This window comes from Sminthopsis crassicaudata, chromosome 1 (genome assembly GCF_048593235.1).
Source record: "Sminthopsis crassicaudata isolate SCR6 chromosome 1, ASM4859323v1, whole genome shotgun sequence".
In the NCBI taxonomy this organism is placed as follows: Eukaryota; Metazoa; Chordata; class Mammalia; order Dasyuromorphia; family Dasyuridae; genus Sminthopsis; species Sminthopsis crassicaudata.
In genome coordinates this window covers 32,541,887-32,567,955 of record NC_133617.1, presented here as the reverse complement: position 1 = coordinate 32,567,955, position 26,069 = coordinate 32,541,887, and the positions used below count along the sequence as shown (strand labels likewise).

The 26,069-nt window shown below is 46.0% G+C and overlaps 1 protein-coding gene across 2 annotated transcripts; it reads left to right on the top strand.

Moving 5' to 3' along the window:
• The first annotated feature begins 2,173 nt into the window (after nucleotides 1-2,173).
• On the top strand, nucleotides 2,174-18,988 carry HPD (4-hydroxyphenylpyruvate dioxygenase). Of its 2 annotated transcripts, XM_074298119.1 has the most exons (14): nucleotides 2,174-2,287; nucleotides 2,400-2,426; nucleotides 4,347-4,409; nucleotides 4,860-4,964; nucleotides 7,994-8,036; nucleotides 8,251-8,333; nucleotides 10,914-11,003; nucleotides 11,840-11,943; nucleotides 13,299-13,376; nucleotides 15,978-16,140; nucleotides 17,162-17,233; nucleotides 17,458-17,580; nucleotides 18,370-18,486; nucleotides 18,671-18,988. In XM_074298119.1, exons 1-14 carry the CDS (start codon nucleotides 2,285-2,287, stop codon nucleotides 18,773-18,775), a joined length of 1,176 nt encoding a protein of 391 aa, XP_074154220.1. In that variant the 5' UTR covers nucleotides 2,174-2,284; the 3' UTR covers nucleotides 18,776-18,988. The 2 variants fall into 2 exon arrangements, with proteins under 2 accessions (XP_074154220.1, XP_074154225.1); XM_074298124.1 differs by lacking the exon at nucleotides 2,400-2,426 and having other exon boundaries at nucleotides 2,227-2,310.
• The last annotated feature ends 7,081 nt before the right edge of the window (nucleotides 18,989-26,069 follow it).

The window sequence follows — 26,069 nt, the reverse complement described above, 5'->3', positions numbered from 1 at the left end:
CATATCTGCCTAAAGGGACATCAAAGGAAAGAAAGACTCACTTTTGTTTGCATTTGATTTGATACGAAGCCATCTGGACCAACGGGTGCTTCCTTCCACAACGTCCCTGTGCCAGCTGGTCAACCAGTCTTTGGTCAACCTATTGGCTCCTGAGCCAAGCCACTCTGTCAGTCATGTTTTCCTGACATCAAACCCTCTACAGTTCCCATCCATCTTCTGCCCCTGTAGAACTTTGTTATTTATTTTATACTAGAGGTGTATACACCTATTTTATATTTTTGATGTTAATATCAAAAACAGCAAAAAGAAAAAAAAAAAAAAAAAAAGCCGGAATGGGTATGTTCGTCGAAGGTGTGCACTACACAGGATAGGAATCACAGAATCTGGAAGAGAGAAGGGACCCCTCGGGCTCTCTATTTTAGGGCTGATTGTTAAACTTGCAGTCGGAGCATGTCCATCTCAGAAATGGTCCAAAGGTCAGCCAGGTGTTGAAGTGGATGGAGCACTGGGCTCAGATTCAGGAAGATTCATCTTTGTCGATTCAAATCTGGCCTCTGACATTTTCTGGCTATGTGGCTGGCCCTGAGCAAGTCACTTAATATTTTATTTCCTTCAGTTAGTTGCTCATCTATAAAATGAGCTGGAGAGCTTTGCCCAGAAAACTCCAAATAAGGTCACAACTGAAAACACAGAGAAAACGGAAACAACTGAAACAATTCAACAAAATACTACAAATCCAAGCTTGATATGTTTTGTTGATTGTCTGAATTTTGGAAAGTGATAGAAACTTTTTTTAAAAATGTTTTTAAAATTGTTTTAACATGTAATTGGAGGGAAAAATAAAATGTTATTTTCAAAAAGGAAAGTGAGAGAGAAAATGTCAATTATTGCAGATGAATCTTAAAAGTGGTCTTGCATAGAACAAGCTCTGATCTGGTCTTAACTATATACAAAGTGAATTCTCATCCCCACACAATGGGGGTTCATCTAGACCAGGGATTCTCAAACTATGGCCCTTGGGCCAGATGCGGCCTGCTGAGGACGTTTATGGGCCTGCCGGGTTATGGCAAACGGGCTGAGGGGCAGAGACAGAGGGTGAGCTTTTGTTTTACTATGGTCCGGCCTCCCACAGTCTGAGGGACAGTGAACTGGGCCCTATTTAAAAAGTTTGAGGACCACGGCTCTAGACTCTGAAGACCTCCAAAGAAGGGATATTTCCCCGTTAACCTGTGAGCTTTTCTAAAGGGGAACGGTTTGAATTTTTCATATTTTATTTCTTGCCTTCCTTGCGCACATCCAAAAAGAGTGCTTAACGAATACTTATTGACTTGCCTTGACCACTTAAAGTTTGGTTTAAGGATCAGCCTCCTAATGATGAAAATTATTCCAACAGGATAGAGCCGTCTCTATGGGGAATGACCATCTTGTTTGTGAATAGCCACCCAGAGAGTAGAGGACGGTCTTACCTAACCCTGGGGCTATTACAATAGTTTGCTTCTTCATCTCCTTGTCTCAAGATTCTATCCATCCCCATCCAGTCTCCATTTTTTTTTTTTTTTTTAGTTGTCAAAGGGATTGTTCTAAACTGTGGGCCTGACTGATAGGGAAAAATACTTTATAAAGTTGTACATGTATGATCTATATCAGATTGCTTATCGTCTCAAGGTGAGAGATGAAGGGACGAAAGAAAAGGACTCAAACTTTTAAATCTCATCAATGTTGTCTCTGTCTTTAGGACATTAGTGATCTCCCGGGAAGCCTTGGATTCAAATTCGGCCTCAATGAGACTTCCTAAGCTGCGGGATCCACTGGAAAATGGGTAAACTTGTGTCATGAGCTCCCAGGATGAATACAAGGACCTAGTGGGAGATGATATTGGGAGTGTTTAGCGCAGGGAGGAAAAGAAGGGAGGGAAGTGGGATGTTTAGCTACCAGATCTCTGCCCCTGATGGGGTGGGATAGGTTGGCGGGGGCTGCGTTCCATGCTCACGGAGTCACGGGACCGAGGCTGTTTCTGGCTTTCTGGGTCTTGCCCCAGTCACACCTCTCTTGGTCCTGCCAACCCAAGCCTCCCAAGCCAGGGCCCTGCGAATGACGACAAACTGTCGCTGGACCCTGGGGCTTTGACATACTGTCCAAACCTAACCTGACTGGGTGGAAGGGGGGCGGACCAGGGGAGGAGCACCTCTGCTTAAAACCCCTCGGGCTTCCTCCCTCCTCAGCTCGAGCTTTTGGGAGGGGAGAGTCCCGGTGTCCAGACTGACAGCCATCCCTGCTCCTGATCATGGTGACTGCCCGGGGGGGGGGGGGGTCTGCCTGAAGCCCCCCAGAGGAGGGATTGGGAGAGGGACGCTGGGGTGAGGCTATGGAGGCTGACTGAGTGTTTCTTTCTCCCTTAGACATCTTACACGGAACGAGGAGAGAAGGTAAGAGCTGGGAAAGGTGGGGAGGGGGAGCCCCGGCTCCTGGCTGGGCTGCCCGGGGGCATTCACCCGTCACCCGGGCAGAACTCTGCAAGCCTGCGCTCACAGAGAAAGAAAGCAGGGCGGAGCTCCCACGGGGGTTATCATGGAGGAAACAGGGAAATGATATGGATGGAGAGGGAGATGACAGAAGTCCAGCAAACCAGAGAGGGGCAAGTAAGAAGTATGACCCCTAAAGGTCATCTAGGCTCTGTCCCTCTTTCATAGATGAAGAGACTGAGGTCCAGAGAAGAGCCACAGAGAGCAGAGTCAGCTCCTCTCACTTCCAATCCAACGCTTCCCCTACTGCGACCCATTTTATAGAAAGCCCCAGTCTCTGCCTCTGGGCAGAGCCTCCCTGCCCCCCCCATCCCCCTAGAAAATTGGCTTCCTTTACTCAAAATCCTTGTCCAGCATCCCTGACCAAAAGACTTCACCACCTCACAATCTTCACTTTTCAGAGCACTAACCCTAATCCTCCTTGGCTGTAATTCTCTCTCTCTCTCTTTTTCTCCCGAGGCTGGGGTTAAGTGACTTGCCCAGGGTCACACAGCTAGGAAGTGTTGAGTGTCTGAGACCAGATTTGAACTCGGGTCCTCCTGAATTCAGGGCTGGTGCTCCGTCACTGCGCCCCCTAGCTGCCCCTGGCTGTAATTCTCTATGGAGGAACAGAGTGGGTACTTATTGTGTAAATAATAATAACAGAGCGGGTATAGCAGACTGGGTACTGGAAGGTGAGCGGGCAGGTGTCTCTGGTTTATGGGGTAGAGAACACTCAGAGAGGTAAAAGAATTTACCCACGAGCACCTAGCTGGCGTGTTTCTGAGTAGAGCTGGAAGGTTTCCTAGCTAGTGTAGGAGGCAAGATTCGCACCCAGATTCCTTCTGACTTTGACCCTGGCCGATTTTTTTCTCCTGGACCTAGAACGGGGGCATTCTGGCTTCCCTCCCCCTATCCGGCTCATTCTTTCCTGCCATGACCCCCAGAGCAGCTGCTGTTCCCAGGCTAATGGAAAAAGCAGTGAACACAAGGCCACGAGTTCTGGGTTCAACTCCTGACCCTTTTTAATTAATGAAATTAATTAATTTAATTTAATTGATTTTATTTTATTAAGTAGCCTCACAAAGGCTACTTAATAATAATAGCTAACATTTATATAGCATTTATATTTATTTATGTGTATGCAAGTCTATGTAAATATAACATTTATATTCATAAATAAGTAATTATATACAAGATGCATATTTATAGGGATTTAAGGATAACAAAGTACTTTGCTAACATTTATAGAGTATTTATATACATTTATATTTATATGTTTGTAATTATATATAGATATAGCATTTACATTTATATATAATTATATTTATATTTATAGGGATTTAAGTCTAACAGCATTTGCTTTGCTACCATTTATATACATTTATATGTAATTATATATAAATATAGCGTTTATATTTCTATATAAGTAATTATATGTAAATATAACATTTATATTTATAGGGATTTCAGGATAACAAAGTACTTTGATTCCCACCACAACCCTGGAAGGCGGGTGTTCTTAGGATGCTTATTTTATAGATGCAGAAACCAAGACAGAAAGAGTGCATCGACTTACCCAGAGTCACCCAGCTACTAAGTGTCCTAAGACAGGTTTTAATTCAGGCCCTCCCTTCTCCAGGGCCAGTCTAGGGGGCCAACTGGCTGACACTGGCCATCTAAGTTTTCTCTCGTAGGAAAGAAAGGATTAGGCTGCTTGCATTCTGAAAGTGGAGAGCTTGGAGCTTGGTTCTCTTCTCCCCCGGCCTGCCCAGGGCCAAACGCCCCTCAACCGGCTCTTGGGAACCTCCTGAATTCTGTCCCTCTGCTCTTCTTCCCCCGCAGCCCCCCAGAGGCCGGTTCCTTCACTTCCACTCGATCACCTTCTGGGTTGGCAATGCCAAACAGGTCTGCATGGGTCTGAGGAGGGTGGGGGAGGCCCCCAGGAGAAGGGGAGCGAGGAGAAAACACGGGAGGGAGCTACCTTGGCCCAGGGAGCAAAGGGCAGGTCTCTGCCCAGGCTCCTGATAGGTTCCCGGGAAGGAGGAGCAGACACGTGGGGGGGGGGGGTCCAGACTGGTGGGGGGGAGGAAGGAAGCAGAGGGAAGGGGGAGATGACTTATGCAATAGGATGCATGTTCGGGCAGTTTATCTGCCGGGGTCAGGGTCAGCGGGCGGAGCTGCCCCCTGCCCAGCCCAGCCCTTCTGAGGACCCAAAACAGTCCCTGAGAGAATGCCCCCCACTGAGCAGAGCTGCCTTAAGGAAAAGGGACATGTGTCCCTGGGGGGGGCCCTCCAGTGGGGGGCCCTGATGTCTGCCCTGGTCCTGGGTTCTAATCACCTTGTTCCCCCCCTCAGGCAGCTTCTTTCTACTGTAACAAGATGGGCTTCTCCCCCTTGGCCTACCGAGGTCTGGAGACTGGCTCCAGGGAGGTGGCGTCCCATGTGGTGAAGCAAGGCAAGGTGGGTGTCCTCTGACCTGTCCGGGGGAGCCTCTCGGGCCCCGGGGGTCCCAACCTCACCCCCTGCTCCCTATGGCTGCCCTCTCCTCTCTCAGGACCTCATTTTCCATAGTTAATGAGAATGTTCTTATAATGAAGATAATACATGAAGTGTCTTGTAAACGTAAACGTGTTGTGAAATATAAGCTATTAGTGTAACAAACAAAATGAGGTGGTTGGAGTAGTTCCATCAGTTGGGCCAGGAGCCTTTATTAAGCACCTACTGTATGCCAACACTTTGCTAAGTTCGGGAGCTAAGTTCAAAGACAAAACTGGAAGGGTTCCTGCCCTCAAGAAGCTGTCTATCAGCTGATTTCTAAGGTCCCCGTCAAGCTTTAAACCTATGATTGTTTGACATGTTCTGCCTCTTCATGGACAACTGTGCTTTAAGGCTCAAACTCACCTCCTCTTCCTGGCTCTTCTTTGAATTCTTACCCTAATTGTCTCACCTGGATTATTAGCTCCTTTCAATTATCAAGATACCAACTCTGCATGTGGGTAACCCTGGTGCCATCTTGAGACTTCTGCCCTTCTCTCTCTGTCTCTTTGTGTCTCTATGTCTCTGTCTCTGGTGTGTCTCTGTCTCTCCCCCTCCTTTTGTTAGCTCCTTTGATTCAATCACCTCCGTAGACATGACTCTCAAATCTCCATCTCCCATCTCTGACAGACAGCAACACCCTGATGCTCCCCAACTCTGCATGTCCAAATGGAACTCATGATCTTTTTCTCTAAACCCACCATCCCTCCTTCATACTTCCTGTTTCTTTGGAGGGGGCAGCAGCATCCTTCCAGTTATCCAGTCTTGAAAAAGTGGAATCACCCTCAACTCTTCCCTCTTCCTCACCTCCCTCTCCCACAGACAACTGGTTGCCAAATCTTGTTGGTTCTTCCCACATTGGTCCCTTCTCCCCAGTCCCATGGCCACCTCCCTAGTTTTGGCCCTATAGTAGTACAATGGCTTCCTAATTGGTCTATTCAGCTATGAGGATAATTTCCTTAAATCTAACCATGTTATCCTCTTGCCCAAGAGGCTCCAAGTGACTCCTTCTGGCCTCTAGGATTGAATACAGATTCCTCGGTTTATTTTTAAAGCCTTTCACAACCTTTTTGACCCTAACTTTCCAGACTGGGAAGTTTCAATTTATTCATTATTCGTTTTATTCGATTATTTATCCCCTCTCTCCAGTGGCATTCTGCATTTCATTCAGACAGGCCTTCCACATATAGGACATATGACCTCCTTCTTGAAGGGGCATTTCCTAATTTTGCCATTTGCTAGTTTCCTCACCAATCACTTGGTACTTATTTTGTAAATTAATAATAATAAACATGTATATAGCAGCAACTATATATGATTTGTAATTACTATGTCATTTGATTCTCACAACAAGCCAGAAAGTTAAATACTATTATTGTCCCCATTTTACAGATGAGGAAACTGAGGCACCAAACTGAGGCAAATAGACAGCAAATGACTTGCCCAGGGTCATACAGTTAGGAAGTGTCTAGGGTCACATTTGAACTCAGATCTTCCTGACTCTAGGCTTGATACCTTATATAAGCTTATCTTTGTACATGTTGTGTTAGCATGTCATTGTCTCTCTCTATCTCCCTGTCTCTCTCTGTAGAATGTCATTTTTATACTGATATTCCTAGTACCTGGCAGAAGAATTAGCATACAAAAGGAGCTTAATAAATGTACATTCATTGAATTCATTTCCTGCCTCAGTTCCTTTGCCAAGGCTGTCTCCCATGCCTAAAGTCCTCTCTCTCCTCATTTTTTGAAATCTCTTGTTTCCTCAGCTTAGGTGTTTTTCCCTCACATCAGCACTGTCACTAACATCAACAATATCACCACTATCATCACTAACACCATCACCATCACTACCACTATCACCACATACCATCACCGTCACCATCATTATCACCATCACCAAAATCTACACCATCACTATTATTAACATCATCACCATTATCAAGATCAATACTATCACCATCACCACTACCATCACCAACACCATTATCAATATCTACACCATCATCATCACCATCACTAACACCAACACCATTATCAAGATTAATACTATCACCATCACCACCACCATCACCAACATCTACACCATCATCATCACCAAAATCAACACCTACACCATCACCACCACCATCACCAATATCTACACCATCATCATCACCAATATCAAACACATCACCAACACCAAAATCAATACCATCACCAACACCATTATCAATATCTACACCATCATCATCACCATCACTAACACCAACACCATTATCAAGATTAATACTATCACCATCACCACCACCATCACCAACATCTACACCATCATCATCACCAATATCAAACATATCACCAACACCAAAATCAATACCATCATCATCATTATCACTAACATCATTGCTCTTACCAAGATCAACACCATCACTATCACCAACACCATCACTTTCACCAACACCATCGCCATCACCATTACCAACACATACACCCCCTCCCAGCAGAAAGTAAACTCCTGAGGCAAATGTCTTCTTTTTGTATTTGTATACCTAGAGCCTAGAGCTCCTAGTTACAGTTCCTAGCATGTCGTAGGTGCTTAAAAATATTGAATCTGTCTCACTAGACTGGGAGGTCTTTGAAGACTGAGATAATTTCTTATGGCGCCCTGCAACTCTCCTCTGTCTCCTGACAGAGATCTAAGGCAATCGTCTTAGGTCTCTATCAGGAGGCGGAGGAGAGACCCAGTATAGAGTTTTTAGAGGGTTAGATATTCCCAGAGGGAAGACCAAAATGTGGGGAGAAGAGCTTCTGGATGGCTGTTGGGGACATGAAGGGATGTGTCTGGCCATAGTCCCTGGGGGAGGGAGGAGGTGATGTTGTTGGAGCTCCACTTGCACCTTCTGATATCCATTTGGCAGTGAGGAAGATTAGGTCTGATAAGAGAGCTACACTGTTGTTTTCTTTCTTCCTTGATCTAGATTATATTCATCTTCTCCTCACCTCTCAACCCTGGAAACAAAGGTAAGGGAATCCTGGGTTCAGAGCCTGAGACCTTCCTAAGTGAAGGTATTCCTTGGTAGATGGTGTGGAAAAAAAATAAAAAAAACAGAGTCCTTGGGGGGAGAGAGATGATGTGGGGGGTGGTGCTGAGAGTTGAGGGAGGAGGCTGAAGTCCAGGGAGAGCTAGGATCATGAGGCTGAAGAGTCTGGATGTTCTCTCCCTCTCCTTGCACAGAGATGGGTGACCACCTGGTAAAACATGGTGATGGGGTGAAAGACATCTCCTTTGAGGTGGAAGACTGTGACTACATTGTTCAGGTGAGTGAGAGAGAGTGGAGAAGTGGGGACCCTTTTACTCTCTCCTAGGCCAGATCTGAGCTATGGAGCATACATGTATCGAGTTCTTTACATATTTATTTTTTCCACTAAAATGTAAGAGTCTTGAGGGCAGAGTTGTGGATTTTTTTTTTTTTTTTTTTTTTTTTTGGTGAGGCAATTGGAATTGACTTGACCAGGATCACATAGTCAGTAAATGTTAAGTGTCTGAGGCCAGATTTGAATTCAGGTCCCCTTGATTCTAGGGCCAGTGCTCTATCCATTGCACCATCTAGCTGCCCCTATTTCTGCCTTTCTTTACAATCCCAAGACTTACCACGCTTGAAACATAAAAAGTGCTTGATGTAGGTAGACTGATTGATTGACACCTTTACCTGCAGAAAGTCACTGAGCTAACAATGCAGGAAAATTTAGAGGCCTTCCTCCTTCTCATTTTACAAAAGAAGAAACTGAGGTCTAGAGAAACCAAATAACTGATCATAAATTCTTCCCCCTCCCTCCCGAGGTTAGGGTTAAGTGACTTGCCCAGGGTCACACAGCTAGGAAGTGTTAAGTGTCTGAGACCACATTTGAACTCTTGTCCTCCTGAATTCAGGGCTGGGTGCTCTATCCACTGCGCCCCCTAGCTGCCCCGATCATAAAATCTTAAGGTCCATTGAGTCCAATCCTCTGATTTTACAGAGGAAAGAAGTAAGACCCAAGAGATCACCTGCCAACATTACACAGATAGTAAGTGATAGAACCCAGATTCTTCCATGTCAAAACCAGTGTTCTTTCTTCATTCATTTGGACCCTGAATGATGGCTACACCAATCTGGGTGTTTTACTGATAGAATTCTAGACTTCTTAGGAAGGTCTCTGACCTCATAGTTCTCAATCCATCAGAATGTTGGGGGATGTAGCATTAGCACCCAATTCTCTCTCATTTACCCCCATTCTATAACCTCAACCAGAACTGTTAACTAGGTAGGACAACTGGAGCTTTGTCCCAGTGTGGCAAATTTAGAGGGTGCTAGCAGAACTTATGGTCCTACAGGTGTATGAGCCTCGGCAAGACATTTGAAATTCCTAAACCTCAATTTCTTCATCTATAAAATGAGAATAATAATATCTAGCATTCATATTGTGGCACAGTGGATAGAATCAGAAAGTCTGGGTTCGAGTTTGGCTTCTGGCCTTTGACATATGCTAGCTGTGTAATTCTGGAACAATTTTTTAATGCCCCAGTTAGTAAATCAATAGTCAATTATTAAGGGCGGTGTTCTAAGTTCTGGAGATGGAGAGAAAGGCAAAAAAAAAAAATTTCTGAAGGAACTCCTATTGTAATGGAGGAGACAGCATGCAAACAATTAGGGACTTATAAGATACAGACAGAGGCAGCTAGGTGGCACAGTTTGCCCATCTGTAAAATAAGATGGAGAAAGAAATGGCAAACTGCACCAGTATCTCTGCCAAGAAAATCTCAAATGGGGTCATGAAGAGTCAGACATGACTGAAAAATGACTGAATTACAAAAGATATAAACAGAGTAGATAGAAAATTCAGAGAAAGGGCATTAGCATTAAAGAGAGATGAAGAAAAACCTCCTATATATGATAAGATTTGAGCTGAGTCTTGGAAGGAAGCCACAGTGGTGGAGAGGAAGAAGAAAAGCATTCAAACCAATCAGTTTAAAGGTACAAAGGTGAGAGATGAAGTCTTGTGTGGAGAACAGAAAGAACACCAGTGTCTTTGGGTCATCCAGTCCATGGAGGGGAGTCAAATGTCACAATTTAGGAAAGGTAGAAAGGATCCAGACTCTGAAAGAATTTGAATACAAAATTGAATTTTATATTTGACTTCAGAGATAATAGGAGATTCAACAATTTGATAATTTTCGAAAGACTAAGTTTCTATATGGGATTACTTACAGTCTCAGGAAGGAGGATGGCGAGAAAAGGAAGGAGGGATAGGATTTGGAACTCAACATTTTAAAAAAAGTTTTTGAAAAAAAATTTTTAACACATAATTGAAGAAAAAATAAAATGTCATATCTAAAGACTACAAGTGTCAGAGAAAGTGATACCCTCCAATAATAGATAAGAGTTTCAACTGGAGAGTTTCTCTTACCAATGAAATCACCAGGTCAGTCTCCCCCAGCCTGCCCGTCCCACCCCCTGCCCCCATTCCTATCCTACTAGGTAATCATCAAGCTCAAATAAGATGTCATCTGTAAGGTTCTTGGTAACTAATTAACGTTATAAATTTAAGTTATAAGCATTTGCTTATTTTATTTTCATATTCCCATTTATTTTAGTATTTTATTCCCCCCCTTTTTTTTCCCTCGATTGGGAGAGGGCTCTTTTCCTTGTCTGGGAGGGGTCCCAGGTAGGGCTATGCTGAGGGAGGGGGAGAAGATGCCATTCCCAGGAAGTTCATTGTGTGACTGGCAGGATTATGGGTCTCCACTCTGGCCCAGGAAAGTGGTCCTGAGCCTAGTGAGCTACCCAAGCCACTACCAGGCCAGTTTGTGGGTCAGGAGGGAGCCAGGTTCTCAAGATGAGTCTGTGTTCTCCAATACAGAAAGCCCGGGAGCGAGGTGCAGTTATTGTGAAGGAGCCATGGATAGAACAGGACAAGTTTGGAAGGGTGAAATTTGCGGTACTGCAGACGGTGAGTATATGTGACTCTGCACTGGGCAATCAGACCCTTCCTGCACCCCACAACCCCCAGTTAGAAATCCCTCTCCTCTCTCCTCACAATTCCCAATCCATCAGGATGTTGGGGGATGTAGGATTAGTACCCAATTCTCTCATTTATCCCTATTCCAGGACCTCAATCAGAACTGTTAACTAGGGTAGGACAACTGGACCTTTGTGCCGGTATGGTAAACTTAGAGGGTGCTGACAGAACTTACAGTCCTACAGCATCGAGTAAAATAAGAGAGTCAAGCATTTATATGAAATCAATTAACAAGCATTGATTAAACACCTATTATACGCCAGGCACTTTAGAATTCAGGCCCCAAAGTAAAATATTCCTTGTTCTTGAGATTATGTTCTACTAGATAAAACTCCTGCTTTACTGTTCTGTTTTTCTTGTCTCTCTCTACCATCAGAGAACTTAGGGGTTTCTACTTCTCTCTCAAACAAGGGTGACTTTTGTGTCATATATCCCTGGCACTAAAATTCTGTCTTATAGATAGAAAGTTTTTAACCATTTTATAGAAAGTTCTCCTTAATGAATGACTTCAATGTCACCTACTGCTCACTCTAGTTTATTCTGTTTTCAAGGGTAAATGTGGACATCTCCTCCCATTAACCATAACACAAAGGGGTGGGAAGCTGGGTAGGCACCTAGCACCACCTTCCTTCCCTAAATCTGTCAAGTCAAAAGTGGGGACAAGGAGGAGAAAGGAGGTCCCAGGTCAAAGTGGTAGGGAAATCAGGGTCACTTCTTCCAGAAGGGTTAAATCCATTGGGGATGGGGGGGGTTTCCTGTGTCCACAGTACGGAGATACCACCCACACCCTGGTGGAGAAAATGAATTACACTGGACCTTTCCTGCCTGGTTTTGAGGCCCCTCGCTTCCAGGATCCTTTGCTCCCCAAACTGTGAGTCCCCTTCTCCATGCCTGTCCTGCTCCCCAGGACCAAGATTCTTCCTTACAAAGGGTCCAAGTGAAAAGCAGGGATCTTAATCTGGAACTTATATACTTTTTCCCCCTATCCTTATAATTATTTCAATAATTTTCCCTTCCACATCAGGACTATCTCCATTGCAGTTTCAGTACATCTTGGGTTGACATAAAAAATTAAATGGGAATTTTTAGGAAATTTGCGGGAGCTGCAGATGAAATTGAAAGGCTGGCATGTGATACAGCAAAAATTTAGAAACTCAGAAATGCATCAAATCGGTGTGCAATACTGTATAATGTCAATATATTTTATCTGTCAGTAGTGTAGTAATGCAGATTTTTCTTGGCCAAAAAACTCTATTCGGATTTTCCAGATTATCAGGGTACCATACTTCTAACCTCAGCAGTGTGGAAAAGATAATTGGTTTTCATTGCCATCCTATGTGTTTTATTTTATTTACTTAAAAACATGACTCTGGGAAAAAGTCCCAAAAAGGGCTGTAACATACTCCTAAAGAGTTAAGACCCTCTCCTCTACAAGGCTTCCCTTTTCAACTTGGCCTTTGCTAGGTCTCCTCTCTGACCGGGGCAAACATATCCTGACTCGTTGATAGGTATAGAATCATAAGGAATCTCAGAGACTCCTGGCCTAACTCCCTTATTTTATAGCTGAAGAAATAGGTCAGAGAAAGGAAATGGTTTAGTGTAAGGCCATAAGGTGGGGTAGGGGGGATTCTAGTGGTCAGTAATCCTGACTCTTCTTGACCCCTTCTATTGCTTCTCCAGCCCATTTTACAGATGAGGAAACTGAGGCAGATTTGGATGATTTGCTAGGTCACATAAATAGGGAGTGTCTGAGAGTAGATTTGCACTATGGTGATTTTTCCTGACTCTAGGATCAGTATGGTACAACATAGGCATGTACAAGTGGGTAGCAGGGAAGATGGCCATGCTCTAGCAAGCCCTGGTATCTCACTGGATAACTGGATGGGATGGAGCAGCTTTGGGGGGGTCTAGGGGTACCTAGGGGGAGAGAGGTGGAGAAAAAAACTGAACTCATTCATTCTCCAAACAAGGAAGCTCTAGCCCAGGAGCTGAGTGGAATCACCTGAGAGGAACAGAGACCGATCTCTGGAAGTGCAGAGGGCAACTGAATAAATACTCATTGAATTATCTGAGCCTCAGTTTCCCCACTGATAAAATGAAGGGATTGAACCACATGATCCCTAAGGTCCCTGCCAATTCTGCCATTCCAGGTTTCCTGATTCCCAAGGTTAAAGGCTGGGGCTGGGTAATCCCTCCATGTCCCTCCCATTTCCCTTTCTCTTTCAGTCCAGACTGCAAATTGGCTATGATTGACCATGTTGTGGGGAATCAGCCTGACCAGGAGATGGTGACAGTAGCAGAATGGTGAGTAGCTCAGTAGTTTGGATTCCCTGACTCTGTCATCTGTAAGAATGACCTTCTTTGCAGAGACCTAGGTCTTCAACCTTTGTTCCAGGCTGTCTTTTCTACATTTTAAGTGGAAAAAAATAGAAGTCCATAGGAGTGTGTTAGCTATCCATCCATTCCTCCATCTATCCATAAATCTACTCCTCCATCTCTCTGCCAGTCCAACTATCTACCAGTCATCTATTTATTCATCTACTTATACATCTATCCATCTGCTAATCCTTCTATCTACTCACCCACCCATCCATCAACCTGCCAATTATTTAATCATCCATTCACTTACCCCTCCATCTACCCATCCATCTATTAAACACCTGTCCAGCCATCCACTTATCCACCTATCGGTCCACTCCTCCACTTAGTTAAACATTAAATAAATAACGTGAGTGCCTACTGTGTGCAGAGCCTTGTGCCTGGAAATGGAGATCCCCCATCCTCTCAGAAGCCTTGACCCCACTCCAGCCCCTTAAAGCCCCTAGCTCCCTGGTTCTTCAGGCAAGGACTATGGACTAACAGAACAGTCACTCAGCCAAACTTTAATATGACATTAAAGTCCCTTATATAGAGACAGCTGGAGCCGAGGCACTCTAGGAGGGCAGCCAGAAGGATTTTCTCTACCCTTGGAGATTTGCTGCCTAATTGGGGAAATGAATCCTATCCACCCACAGCAACAACCTGAGAATAGCCTCAAAGGTGGCAGGGCTGAAAAGACATGGGGAATGGAACATTTAAAAGCAAATCACAGAAGGTTTGCAGGATGAGCTACTTGTGAGCTGGTATGGTAGAGAGAACACTGTATTTGGATCAGGAGACCAAGGTTCAAATTCTGACTTTGCAACCAACTCCAGTGATTTTGAACTATTCAGGTAATCTCTCTGGACCTTAGTTTCCTCCTCTGTTAACTGAAGAAGTCTAGATTTAGTTTAGCGGGGACTTCAGGGTCACTTCTATCAGCCCCTTCACTTTATAAAGAAACTGAGACCCACAAAAGTAAAGTCAAATGATTCTCAAAGTCATACCAGTGGGAGCAGATGGATGTAAACAGTTGGAGAAATTGGTTCTTCATTACCTAAATACTTTGCAGCTTGTCCATGTCCTTCCCAAAATATGACCACCTAGAACCGAGCATCCAACATTTGTCCTGATATGATCTGCCTAGGGCAGGGGGGCAATGGGACTCTCATCTCCCTCTTTCCACAATTTTTTCAAGCTCCAATATTCCCTATTCTAAGGCCCCTCCCAGCACTGACATTCCCTGTCCTAAGACTTCCTCAGTTCTGAATTCTGTTCCAGGGCTCCTTCCAGCTCTGACCTTCCATACTCTGAGGGGCCTTCCAGCTTCTAAAAATCCTCTTCTATAGATGTTTAGGATCAGTAACTAGCTCAGAACCTGTGATAACCGAGTTAGCACACTGGATGCCTTAGACTCAGCCGGAGTCAGGATAAGCAAAAGTCCTTGGTCTTTTTTCTTGGTGTTAGGGGTAGAAGTGAATTGCATGGACGCAGGATCTCCACGACCTCCCTTCTTTCATTCTCTTCCTCCAAAGTGACCCTGGCTTGTCTTATTCCACCCCCCTAGTCCCTCCCACAATTCTCTGTATACACCAAACAATTGAGCCAGCACAGAATTGTGGAAGGGCCATTTTCCAAGCATATTCTAATAGAGTATTGTCCAATCAGTAATTAGCCTTAAGTGCTCGGTTGTCCGACCTCTCAGTGCATCAACTCAGAGTTTCAGCCTTTTACAAAAACCTTAACTAGGGTGAGATGATTGAGCCTTTGCCACAGGATGGCAAGATTTAGGGGGCCTTGCTCAACTCATTTTGAGAATGATAACCCTTACAATCTTTTAGCTGCATGAAAACAACTGAATTTAAGCACCAAGTTAGCAAGAACAATGGGCTAAAATAGGAAGCCACCAGGTGGTACCATTTCCCTGATGGGAGCCTTGGACCAGGTGAGCTCACCATTCTGGTCCTGCCCAGCAGGATCTCCCAGCTTCTGACCTGGGATAGCCAATACCCTCTGCCCATGGGAGCCCATTGTTTCAGGGTGACTATTTTCTGGATAAGGCATGAGATCTCAAAGTGTCTTCCTATCCCATCTTACACCCCAAATGATTTTGTCATTAAATCTCATGGAGAACTGTTTTGTTTTGTTTTCTTTTGTTTTTTCAATTAAAGCTTTTTATTTATTTATTTTTGCTGAAGCAATTGGGGTTAAGTGACTTGCCCAGGGTCACACAGCTAGGACGTGTTAAGTGTCTGCAGCTAGATTTGAACTCAGGTCCTCCTGACTTCAGGAAACTTTTATTTTCAAAACATATGCAAGGGTAATTTTTCAGCATTGATCCTTGCATAGCCTCATGTTCCAAATTTTCCCCTCCTTCCGCCCACCCCCTTCCCTAGATGGCAAGCCATGCAATATATGAAGAACTCCTCTTTCGCTGCTCTCCCTGGGCATTAAAAAGGGCTAGTTATTCCTCTGGTCCCTCTCCAACAATACTTGTTGACTGCTCAAGAACCCGATTTGTGTTCTGGATTTGGGTGGTTTCCCCAGGTACAAGAAGAACCTTCTGTTTCATCGCTTCTGGTCAGTGGATGACAAGCAAGTCCACACAGAGTTCAGCTCCTTGCGGTCCATCGTGATGGCCAATTACGAAGAGACCATCAAGATGCCCATCAACGAGCCTGCCATGGGCAGGAAGAAGTCGCAGATTCAGGTATTGCCCCCCTAGAACATCCCAAGAACAGTGTGTAGGAGTCAGCCAGAGAGTCTGAAGGGAGAGGGGGAGAGGGAAGCAATATCATTCGCCCAGCTGTAGATCTGGAATCGGGTAGGTCTGGATTGAAATCCTGGTTCAGACTTAAGTGTGTGACCAATCGAGTCACAGGATTCTAAGACTTAGACCTGGAAAGACCTCCCATTTTGTAGGTGAGGAAACAAACACAGACCGGTCAAAGTGGGTCTGAGGAAGGATTTAAACTCTGGTCCTCCTCATCCCAGTGCTCTATCCACTGTGTCCCCTAGCTGCCCCCCCAGTTTCTCATCTTTTTAGCACCTCACAAGGTCACTGCTGAGATCAGATAAGCATTCTGCAAACCTGAAAGTTAGGTCAGTGGGAGCCATGTTTAACATACTAATGGGTCAGTCCCTCGTCCAAGACCCAGAGGCAGCTGATCCCAGCAGGGCCCTCGGTCCATAAGAGGTACAGCATTTAGAGTCTGGGACATAGATGGCCAGACTCAGAGCCGGGAAGATCTGGACTGAAATTCTGCATCTGACACTGGTGACCTGGATAATTATAAGCCAATCTCTTCACCTCACTGAATCTCAGTTTATTCATCTCTGAACTGGGTATAATAATGTCCCTCTCAGTACCGCTCTCTCACAGGACGGCTGAAATTAGACAATGTCTGCAAAGCCTTGGGTACAGGACATTTAGCGCTGGGAGAGAGCTGTAGCTAAGAAATTTTTCTGAGATTCAAAGAAAACAGCTGGGGGGGAGTGAGGATATTCAAACTATAGAGTCAGTGCCCTGACAGTGAGAACCTGGGGGGGGGGGGGGAGTTGTGGCACCCCTCCCCCAGGCACAGGTGAGCAGAGAGCAACAAAGTGAAATTCAGGGACCCAGCAGGGAAGTTTGCCCCTGTACAAGTCAGCCCCTCTGGGAGAAAGCCCCTGCTGCCTCAGTCTAGTTAAGACTCTGGCTTTGGACCTGCCTTCTTTTTATCCCTTTCCAGGAATATGTGGACTATTACGGTGGGGCTGGGGTGCAGCACATTGCCATGTCCACCCCTGATATCATCTCTGCGGTAAGTGGGGGGCTGGCGCCCGGTCTCCCCTCTATTAATGCTCGGCTGCCGGGGTGCATGAGCGGTATAATTGGCTGGGGCTCCCCGGAAGAAGATGGGGGTTTGGGGGGGTTGGGCGAGGGTTCATATCTTGACACTTTAGCCGTTTGAGGCGGCTGTGGCTCGGCGGAGGACGGGAAAGGGAGGGTGAGGCGGCATCCCTAACTGCAAGCTCCCCCGGGCAGATCACGCATCTGAAGGCGCGAGGCACGGAGTTCCTGAGCGCCCCCGCTACCTACTACAAGCAGCTTCGGGAGGGGCTCAAATCTGCCAAGATCCAAGTGAAGGAGAGCATAGACAAGCTGGAGGTAAAGAAGCCTCTTCCCTCCGGCGTTCCCTGGCGCTTCTCTGGCTCGGCCCTTCTGTCCCGAGGGGAAGGCAGAGCCACCGCGGCAGTGGTGCTCCGGGGGACAAAGGCATTCCCTAACAATGAGGGGGAAATAGAGACCCAAGAGGAAAGGCAACCTTTCCGGAGAGGGGGCCCTGGGGTCAGCTCGGGAGACTTGCCCGGGAATAGCGTGGCCGCGCTCACCGGGGAGTCGAATCCCGGCTCTGACACGTGACCTGTGAACCTTGGGCAAGAACTGTTAAACTCCCTGGGCCTCAGTTTCCTAATCTGTAAAATGAGGGGATGGATTTATGGCCTCAGAGGCCACTTCCGGCTCTTGGAGCTGCTCTGTGTCAGGCCGCAGCGCTACTTCAGAGAAGGTACTGGGGATCACTTCCCAGGCTCTCCAGTCTCCTTTCTAAATGAGGGGGGCCTCCCTCTTCGGGGAGACGGAAACAAGGGGGGCCGGGGAGCCCGGCGCTCCTGCCGCCAGGAGGTCTCTCCGCTCCCTGCTTCTGAGAGTCCAAGATCTCCACACTGAGGCTCCAGGAGGATGCTGGATGAGGGACAATGCTTGGGGAATACGGTAGTCTGGGCGAGGGGCTTTCTGGGAACTCCCAGGGAGGTGACGCTCCGGCAGCGCAGAAAACAAGGTGGGGGAGGTGGCTGCTGCGGTCCGGCCCCCTGCTCGGGGAGCATCGCCCCGCCCCTCTGGCCTCGGGGAATCCCCGCCAGCGCTCCTCGGTCTCATCTCTCTGTCTGCGAGCAGGAACTGAAGATCCTGGTGGATTACGACGAGAAAGGCTACTTACTCCAGATTTTCACCAAGCCGGTTCAGGACCGGCCCACGGTCTTCCTGGAGGTGATTCAACGTCACAATCACCAGGTGATCGAAGAGGGAAGGGAGGAGTCGGGAACAGAGGGGGTGGGAGAAGACAAAGGAGCCGAGAAGGGATTGGTCAAGGGAGGGGGAGGGGAGGGCGGTGGGCGGGGCCAAAGGGAGGGCCGGGGTATCCCGGCCTCGGACTCCCCGGTGACAACTTCTTTCTCCTCCCTCCCCGCCCCTCCAGGGCTTCGGCGCCGGCAACTTCAACTCGCTCTTTAAAGCGTTCGAGGAGGAGCAGAACATTCGGGGCAACCTCACGGACCTCGCCCCCAACGGCATCGCCATGTAGGGAGGGGGCGCCGGGGGCAGGGCCAGGTGGCTTTGTCCGAGTCCCTGCGCCTGGCCCAGACTGGGGGCGCGACAATTACGGTTCACGATGTCCCCGATCCCCGGGCGGCCCTCCCGCGAAGGAGGCCGGCCTTTACGGCTGGCGCAGGCCCAGCTTCCCCTCCTAGAGCCGGCCGGGGGTCGGGGAAGCAATAAAGTGCATTAGAGCGCGGGACGGCCGAGCCCGAGTCTGCATTTTGCGCCGCTGCCCGGAGCTGCGCCCCGCGCCGGTCGGGCGGGGAAGCGGCGGGCGCTGGGAGAGGGGATGGGCGCGAGCGCTCCAGCCCGCGTGGGGCCGGCAGTGTAGGGGCGGCCCGCAACCACTAGAGGTCAGTCTCGGACAAGGCAGAGCCGGGTCGCGGGAGGACGGTCGGGGGTTGAGGGAAAGTGGCTGGGGACCGGGCAGCAATAGCAGGGGAGGGCGCTCCCTAAGGTGCTCCCACCCCGGAGGAGCAACATGTTCGGGGGAACCAGAAATTCCCTTCCTCATCCAGGCCCGGCCTAGAGCGATGTCCACGGGGCTGCAAACATAGTGAGTGCACAGGCATTAGAAGTAGAGGAAGTTGCTGGTAAAAGTTTAACGAGCGGCTCTTGGCATAAAATACGCAAAGCACGCTTTTAAATTTAGTCAGCCCGACTCACAGTTTATCCATCACCTTCTTAAGACAGACAATAAAACATAACTCAAAGGCATGGGGGCAGCCCTGAAGTCAGGGGGACCCGAGTTCGAACCTGGCTTCAGACACTCAACACAACCTGAGCAAGTCACTTAATCCCAGTTGCCTCAGGGAAAAAAAAGGCATCCCAATAACCGAGCGTGGCTGTTCTGTAAATGCTGCAGGTCTTCTATCGGATTCAGAGCAAGGTAGAGCAGGAGGGGCCGTAGAACGTGGGAGAAGGAGAAACCTTAGAACGTGGAATGTCAGAGCTGGAAGGGAATTTAGAGCTGAGAATGTCAGGGGGGGAGGGGACAGGCTTAAAACACAAATGTGGGGCAGCTAGGGGGCGCAGTGGATAGAGCACCAGCCCTGAAGTCCGGAGGACCCGAGTTCAAATCTGGTCTCAGACACTGAACACTGTCTAGCTGTGTGACCCTGGGCAAGTCACTTAACCGCAGCCTCAGGGAAAAGAAAAACCAGAAAATGTCAGGGTTGGATGAAAGTATGTAGCGATCACCTCGTTCCATCTCTGCTCAAGCCAAGGCTTGAGTGCGGTCCCCTGGCTGTACTCAGAGCCATATTTCTCGCCTCTCGGTTTCCCCAGGTGCAAAAGGAAATAGACAAGTTCTAAGGTCCCTCCTGGCTCTGGGATCATCACGATCTCTACCAGGAAGTGACTCATGGAGCTGGAACAGCTCGAGGCACTTAGTAAGATGAGCTAACGTTAATATTGCATTTTTAAAAGTTTACATGAATAATCTGTTTAAAAGCACTTCCTAAGTACCTGTTATGTGTCAGGTCTGGGCTGAGGTGCTTGGGGAGAGTAAGAGGAAAGTGAAAGCAGCCCTTTCCCCGCTTGTACGGAGCTTACAGTCTGGTTTAATGACATAATGCTTCCCTGCAGAGGGATGTACAAAAGAAATTCAAAACGGCTGGGGAGCAATAGTCCTGGCAGCATTAGGGGAGGACTCCAGAGAAAGGAGCACTTGCTCTTTCCCATAAATCTATGAAGCAAGAACTTCAGGCAATACTGCGCACACTTCACAGATAATGAAACTCTGAGGTCTGGAGAGACTAAGTAATTTGCCATATTCCAATACCAATTTTTTTTTTTTTTTTTTTTGCATCCCCTATTCCCAGGAGTTCCAGCTCTGACCCTCCCTGGTCTAAGACCCCTCCCAGTTTTGATAATCTCTATTCTAAGTCCCTTTTTACTGCTGACTTTACCCCTCTTTTTTTTTTTTTTTTTTCTGAGTCTGGGGTTGTGACTTGCCCAGGGTCACACAGCTAGGAAGTGTTAAGTGTCTGAGACCAGATTTGAACTGGGGTCCTCCTGAATTCAGGGCTGGTACTCCGTCACTGCGCCCCCTAGCTGCCCCCTACTGTAATCCCTCAATTCATTTTCCAAGCCCTCCCTTTCCCAGTCACCACCAAGCCTGGATCCAAGGGCAGAATCCCGCCTCTGACTCCAGACCAGTCACCCGACTTCTCTGCTCGGATGACTCATTCTCGAAGTGTCAGAAGGTACATCTGGGCATTGACAGTTACAATTTCTTCTCGGAGAAGTTCCTTATGCCAGTGAATGCCAGAGGTCCATTTCCTATCTCTAGCCTGGTTTCTCCTGTTACCTGTAACTCTTCCCCCTAAAAGCCTTCACATTGTCCCTTTTGCCCAGATTTCTTAGGCCAATTCTTTGAAGCAAGTTCTAGGGGCAGCTAGGTGGCGCACAAGCCCTGAAGTTGGAGGACCTGAGTTCAAATTTGACCTAGCTGTGTGACCCCAGGAGAGTCACTTAATCCCAATTGCCTCAGCAAAAAGAAAAAAAAAAAAAGTTACTAGTTGCAGAGTGTACAAACCTAGTCCCCAAACTCAAACTTTAAATCACACTCGATCTCTTCTTTTTGGCCGCTTCTTTCACTAATGGAAACTCCTCTGGCTTCATACTTTAGTGAGGTTAAAAAATCTGATGTGGAGCATCACCTTGCACACTTCCCCATGTACAAGCCCTTTCCTTCTACCTACTCCTGGCTAAGTGTCCCCTTAGAAAGACTGATTTCACCAGCTAGGTATTGCAGTGGCTGGAGTCAGGAAGATCTGAGTTCAAATCTGCCCTGAGAAACTCACAAGCTGAGTGACTGAATAAATCACATAATCTCTTTCAAGCTCAATTTCCTCTTCTGTAAAAATGGAGATAATACTATCTAGTTCCCAGGACAAAATGAGATAATGTTTGTAAAGTACTCTGAAGACCTTCACGCTCTATATAAACAGGAGCAATCATAAAGCCTATTATTCTCACTGTTTTCAGTTGCCCAAAACAATTAACAGCTAAAGATGGAATCACAGAAAAAGAGATTTGTGAGTTGGTCATCTCCTTGTTCCAATAAGCATCTGCACAGTTAACTCCCTTTCCCTAGGGGGGCGCCAGTGTTTTCCTTGCTATGGGATCATAGGATTTTGAGGTAGAAAGATCTTGTCCAATTCCCTGATCTTACATAAGAACAACTTGAGGGGCAGCTAGGTGGCACAGTGGATAGAGCACCAGCCCTGAAGTCAGGAGGACCCGAGTTCAAATATGACCATAACACCACTTCCTGGTTGTGTGACCCTGGGCAAGTCACTTAACCCCAATTATCTCAGCAAAATAAAATAATAAACTTGAGCCATAGGGTAAAAGTGACTTTTCTTTTGGGGAAAAAAAATTGACACCTTTTGATTTTCAGTTCCATAAATTCCTTCTCTACTCACATGGAAGATTGAGAAGGAAAAAACCGGAGACCATTTAATCCACTTTACAGATGAGGAAAATGAGGTTACGATTTGCCCAAGGGAGACCATTATAGGTTGTAAGCATCAGAAAATAGGAGAAAAAAAGTATTTTAGCAAAACTAGCTGACAAGGGAATTGAATCCCACCTGATAGTAGTCAGTGTCCCACTAAGTCTGTTTAAAAAAAAAAAAGTGGGAGGCGTTTTCACAGTAAAGAGACACTCCTAAAGTAACAAGAGGAAGGGGAGTGCTGGTAAATGTTTACTAATCAACTCAGGGAAAACATACACAGGGTTCTCTTCCATTTAATTTGTATTCTAAACATTTTCTCCATTACTTTTTAAATTTCAGTTCTCCTGAGCTGTTATTGGTCACAGCTATATGTAGCAAGTAATAAGAGGGGATTTGCACTCAGCTCCAAATCCATTCGCTTTTCTCAAGAAGCATTTATGAGAGTAGCTAAGTGGCACTGTGGATGGAGCACCAGCCGTGGACCAGGAGGACCTGACTTCAAATGTGACCTCAGATACTTAATACTTTCTAGCTGTGTGACCCTGGGCAAGTCACTTAACCCCAATTGCCTCAAGGGGAAGAAAAAAAAAAACAAACAAGCAGCAGCATTTACAACACATCTTCCTAAATCAGATGATGAAATAAGCATCCTTTCCCTGGGTAAAGGTGGTGGACTAGGGGTGCAGAATAAGGCACACATTGTTAGACATTACCAATATGTCCGTTAGTTTGGAATGGACTTTTTTGTTACAAGTGGTTACAAGTGATAAACCTTTTTGGAAAGGTGAGGAGGAAGTCAGTGTATATGAACAGTGAACTAAAAAAAAAAAAAAAAAAAAAGGCACTCTAATGAACCATGTGCTGGGTAGCCCGGTGGATAGAGCCCGGGCTTGATCAGTGGCAGCGACCCCTATCAGTTTGTAAGGAATCATGAAGCTTTCGTTCAGGTTCTGAAACCTTTGCAAACAAATCTGGGTCAGAATTGGAATCCTGGAAATTTACAGGTCGGCTTTGTCTCAGACTTTCCCTATATGAAAATGGGGATAGCCACAGGCAAAATTCTGTGGGTCTGGGTGGCTCCATGGTAGGGTAGCTCGTGGGATGCCTCGGATAAGCTTTGAACTTAGAGTTCAACAATATTTGACTACAAAAATCACATTGTAGGTGGGGTGGGGAGGTGGGCTGAGAAAGACTAAGGCAAAAACTCTGCTCCGGAGTGGGGAGATTCAATAATTCCCAAACTCCTGAGTTCTCTTCTCTCTAGGAAGGTATCAATAAGCATTTATTAGGCCCTTACTGTGCACCAGCCATTGGGCTAAATGCTGGAGATGCAAAGGAAGGCAGTTCTTACCTCCAAGTAGTTCTGTAAGCTACTAATGAGGGAGAAGTAAATAATTAGGCATTAATTAGATACTAATTAATGTATAACATACATGCTGAGGAGATGGAAGGTAATAGAAGGGAAAGAGTTGGGAAAATGAGCCAATTACTGGAATTCAAGTTCAACCCCAGCTGTTCCACATTCAGGAGACTAGGAACAATCCATTTCAGCCCCTGCCTCTAGCAAAGACCATTCTGAGAAGAGTGGATTTTCTATTAAAAAAAAAACAAAAAAAAACACTTCCTAGCTGTGTGACCCTGGGCAAGTCACTTAACCCCAATTGCCTCAAAAAAGAAAGGAAGAAGAAAAAGGAAGAAAAGATATGAATGCCATCAATTCCCTCAATAGCCAAATCCAGAGATTGACCCCTGTCAGTCTCCCCAGTGCACAAATGTAAGCCCATTTCTTTTGTCCAGTCTTTAGAGGTGGAGCAGACCCAACAAGTATCCTTCCCATGATGCTAGGAGTTGCCTCTTCTCTTGGGTGATAGCTGTATTGTGGCAAGAGCCTTGGATTAGAAGTCAAAGAGTTCTAATCCAATTTTACTGTGTAGTAATCAATAGAACTAGTCACTCCCATTGGAAATTTCATTTTCTTTGTCTCTAAAAGGAGGGTGTTCAGTCAATCAATGAGCATTCATTTCCAACAGCCCCTTTCTGATTGGATCATATCTATGATTACCGCCTTATTGCCAATGCGACAGAATTCAAACTCTTCTTGACTTTGGTCAGCTGACTACAGTTAGGCTTTCCAAGATTATTTACTCATCCTCCTCCTTCATGAACCACATATTTTAGTCACACTAGCCAACTGTTTCTAGTGCGTGGTTCATCTCCCACCTACATGGCTTTGCATAAACTGTCTCTCACAGCTGGAACCTACTCCATTCCCTCACTCTTCAAATCACTGCCTCTCCTTTTGCTTTCAAGAATCCTCTTGAAATCAGGAAAACCTGACTTCAAATCCAGCCTCAAACGCTTCCTAGCTAAGTGACCCTGCATCTGTTATAGAGTGAGCTGGAGAAGTGGTATACCCTTTTAGTATCTCCGGTATGAAACTCCCAAACAGGGTCACAGAGTCAGACATATTTGAAATGAATATAAGTTTCTAAAATACAAATTAGCATCGATCGACCAGCATCTAATTAATTCATTTTGCGTTTGAGAAAACTGAAGAGGTGCGATTTTTTTTTACCCAAGATCACACAAGTATCAAATAGTGGACCAAAGATTCAAATCAACACCTCCTGAACTATATCCGGCATAATTTCTGTTGCCTCATGATGCCCCTTCCCTTACTTCAACTCGCTATTACACTAGTTTAAAAGTCTGGTATATCTTAGGCACTTAATAAATGCTGGTTGACTTGACTTTTTATTAGGTTCAGAGCTATAGGGCTGGAAGGAACTTTAGAGATCAAGTTCAACTATTTTAGAGATAACAGGCTGGAGAGGTGATTTTGGCCAATATCATCCAGGTCCATTAGGAAGGACCAGAACTCGAACTGAGTTTTCCAACTCCAAATGAAGTACTCTCTTAAGGCCGGGGATTTGCTGCCCAGTCCTTTGCCAGAGCTTGCCTTTAAGCAGTCTTCAGAGCTATGTTATGTACATATTTTTATGATATATTATAATTAGCCCATTCCACTTACTTGGACAACTCTTTAATGTTAGAACAGTTCCCCCTTAAGTCCGTGTCTCTGAACTTTCCCCAAGTTCTGGTCTCTTGGCCCAAAAAGAATGAAGTAAATCCCTCACAGAGCCATCCTTCAACTGGAGATGGCTTTCATCCATCCCTCCATGGGGGCTCCTGAGGTGACACATTAGTTCTTTGTCTCATCTTCAGTTATCTTCGTCATCCTCCTTTTCCTCCTCCTGGAGCTCAGGGTCTCCAGTATCTCAGGGTGCTTTTATACTCTTAAAAAAAGGCAGCTAGTGACAGCACAGATCTTAGAGCACTGGGCCTGGAATTGGGAAGAACTGAGTTCAAATGTAGCCTCAGACATTATCTGTGACCCTGAGCAAGTCACAACTCCGACTGCTTCAAAAACAAAGATTGACTCCCCAAAAGCTTTTGTTTATGTGGGTTACAGATTGAGCAATATTTACCAAATTAGTTGTTAAAATGTCATATTTTTTTACCTCATGGAAAAGGTCTTGGGGACCCCTAGGCCCTACTTGGAGAACTGGTGCTCTAGCTAGTCTAAAATGTGCTCACCCAGAATTATGTTTTTGTTCCCAATATTTTGAACACCTCATTTCCTTTAATGCAGGCTAAGAGCTTTCCTTCCTGGCTATCAGATTGTTGATTCATTAAAAACACTAGTGCAAACATCCACCCCTCTTCCCGCTTAATTCCTCCCATACACCTGCCCAATCAACACTTCTAATCGAGTATCTCCCCTGCTCAAGAAGCTTCCTAGACTCCCAGTTGCCTA

Coding starts and splice junctions, on each gene's coding strand:
- HPD (XM_074298119.1), top strand. Junction 8,334..10,913: donor ACTGTGACTACATTGTTCAG/GTGAGTGAGAGA, acceptor TCTCCAATACAG/AAAGCCCGGGAGCGAGGTGC. Junction 11,944..13,298: donor GATCCTTTGCTCCCCAAACT/GTGAGTCCCCTT, acceptor TTTCTCTTTCAG/TCCAGACTGCAAATTGGCTA.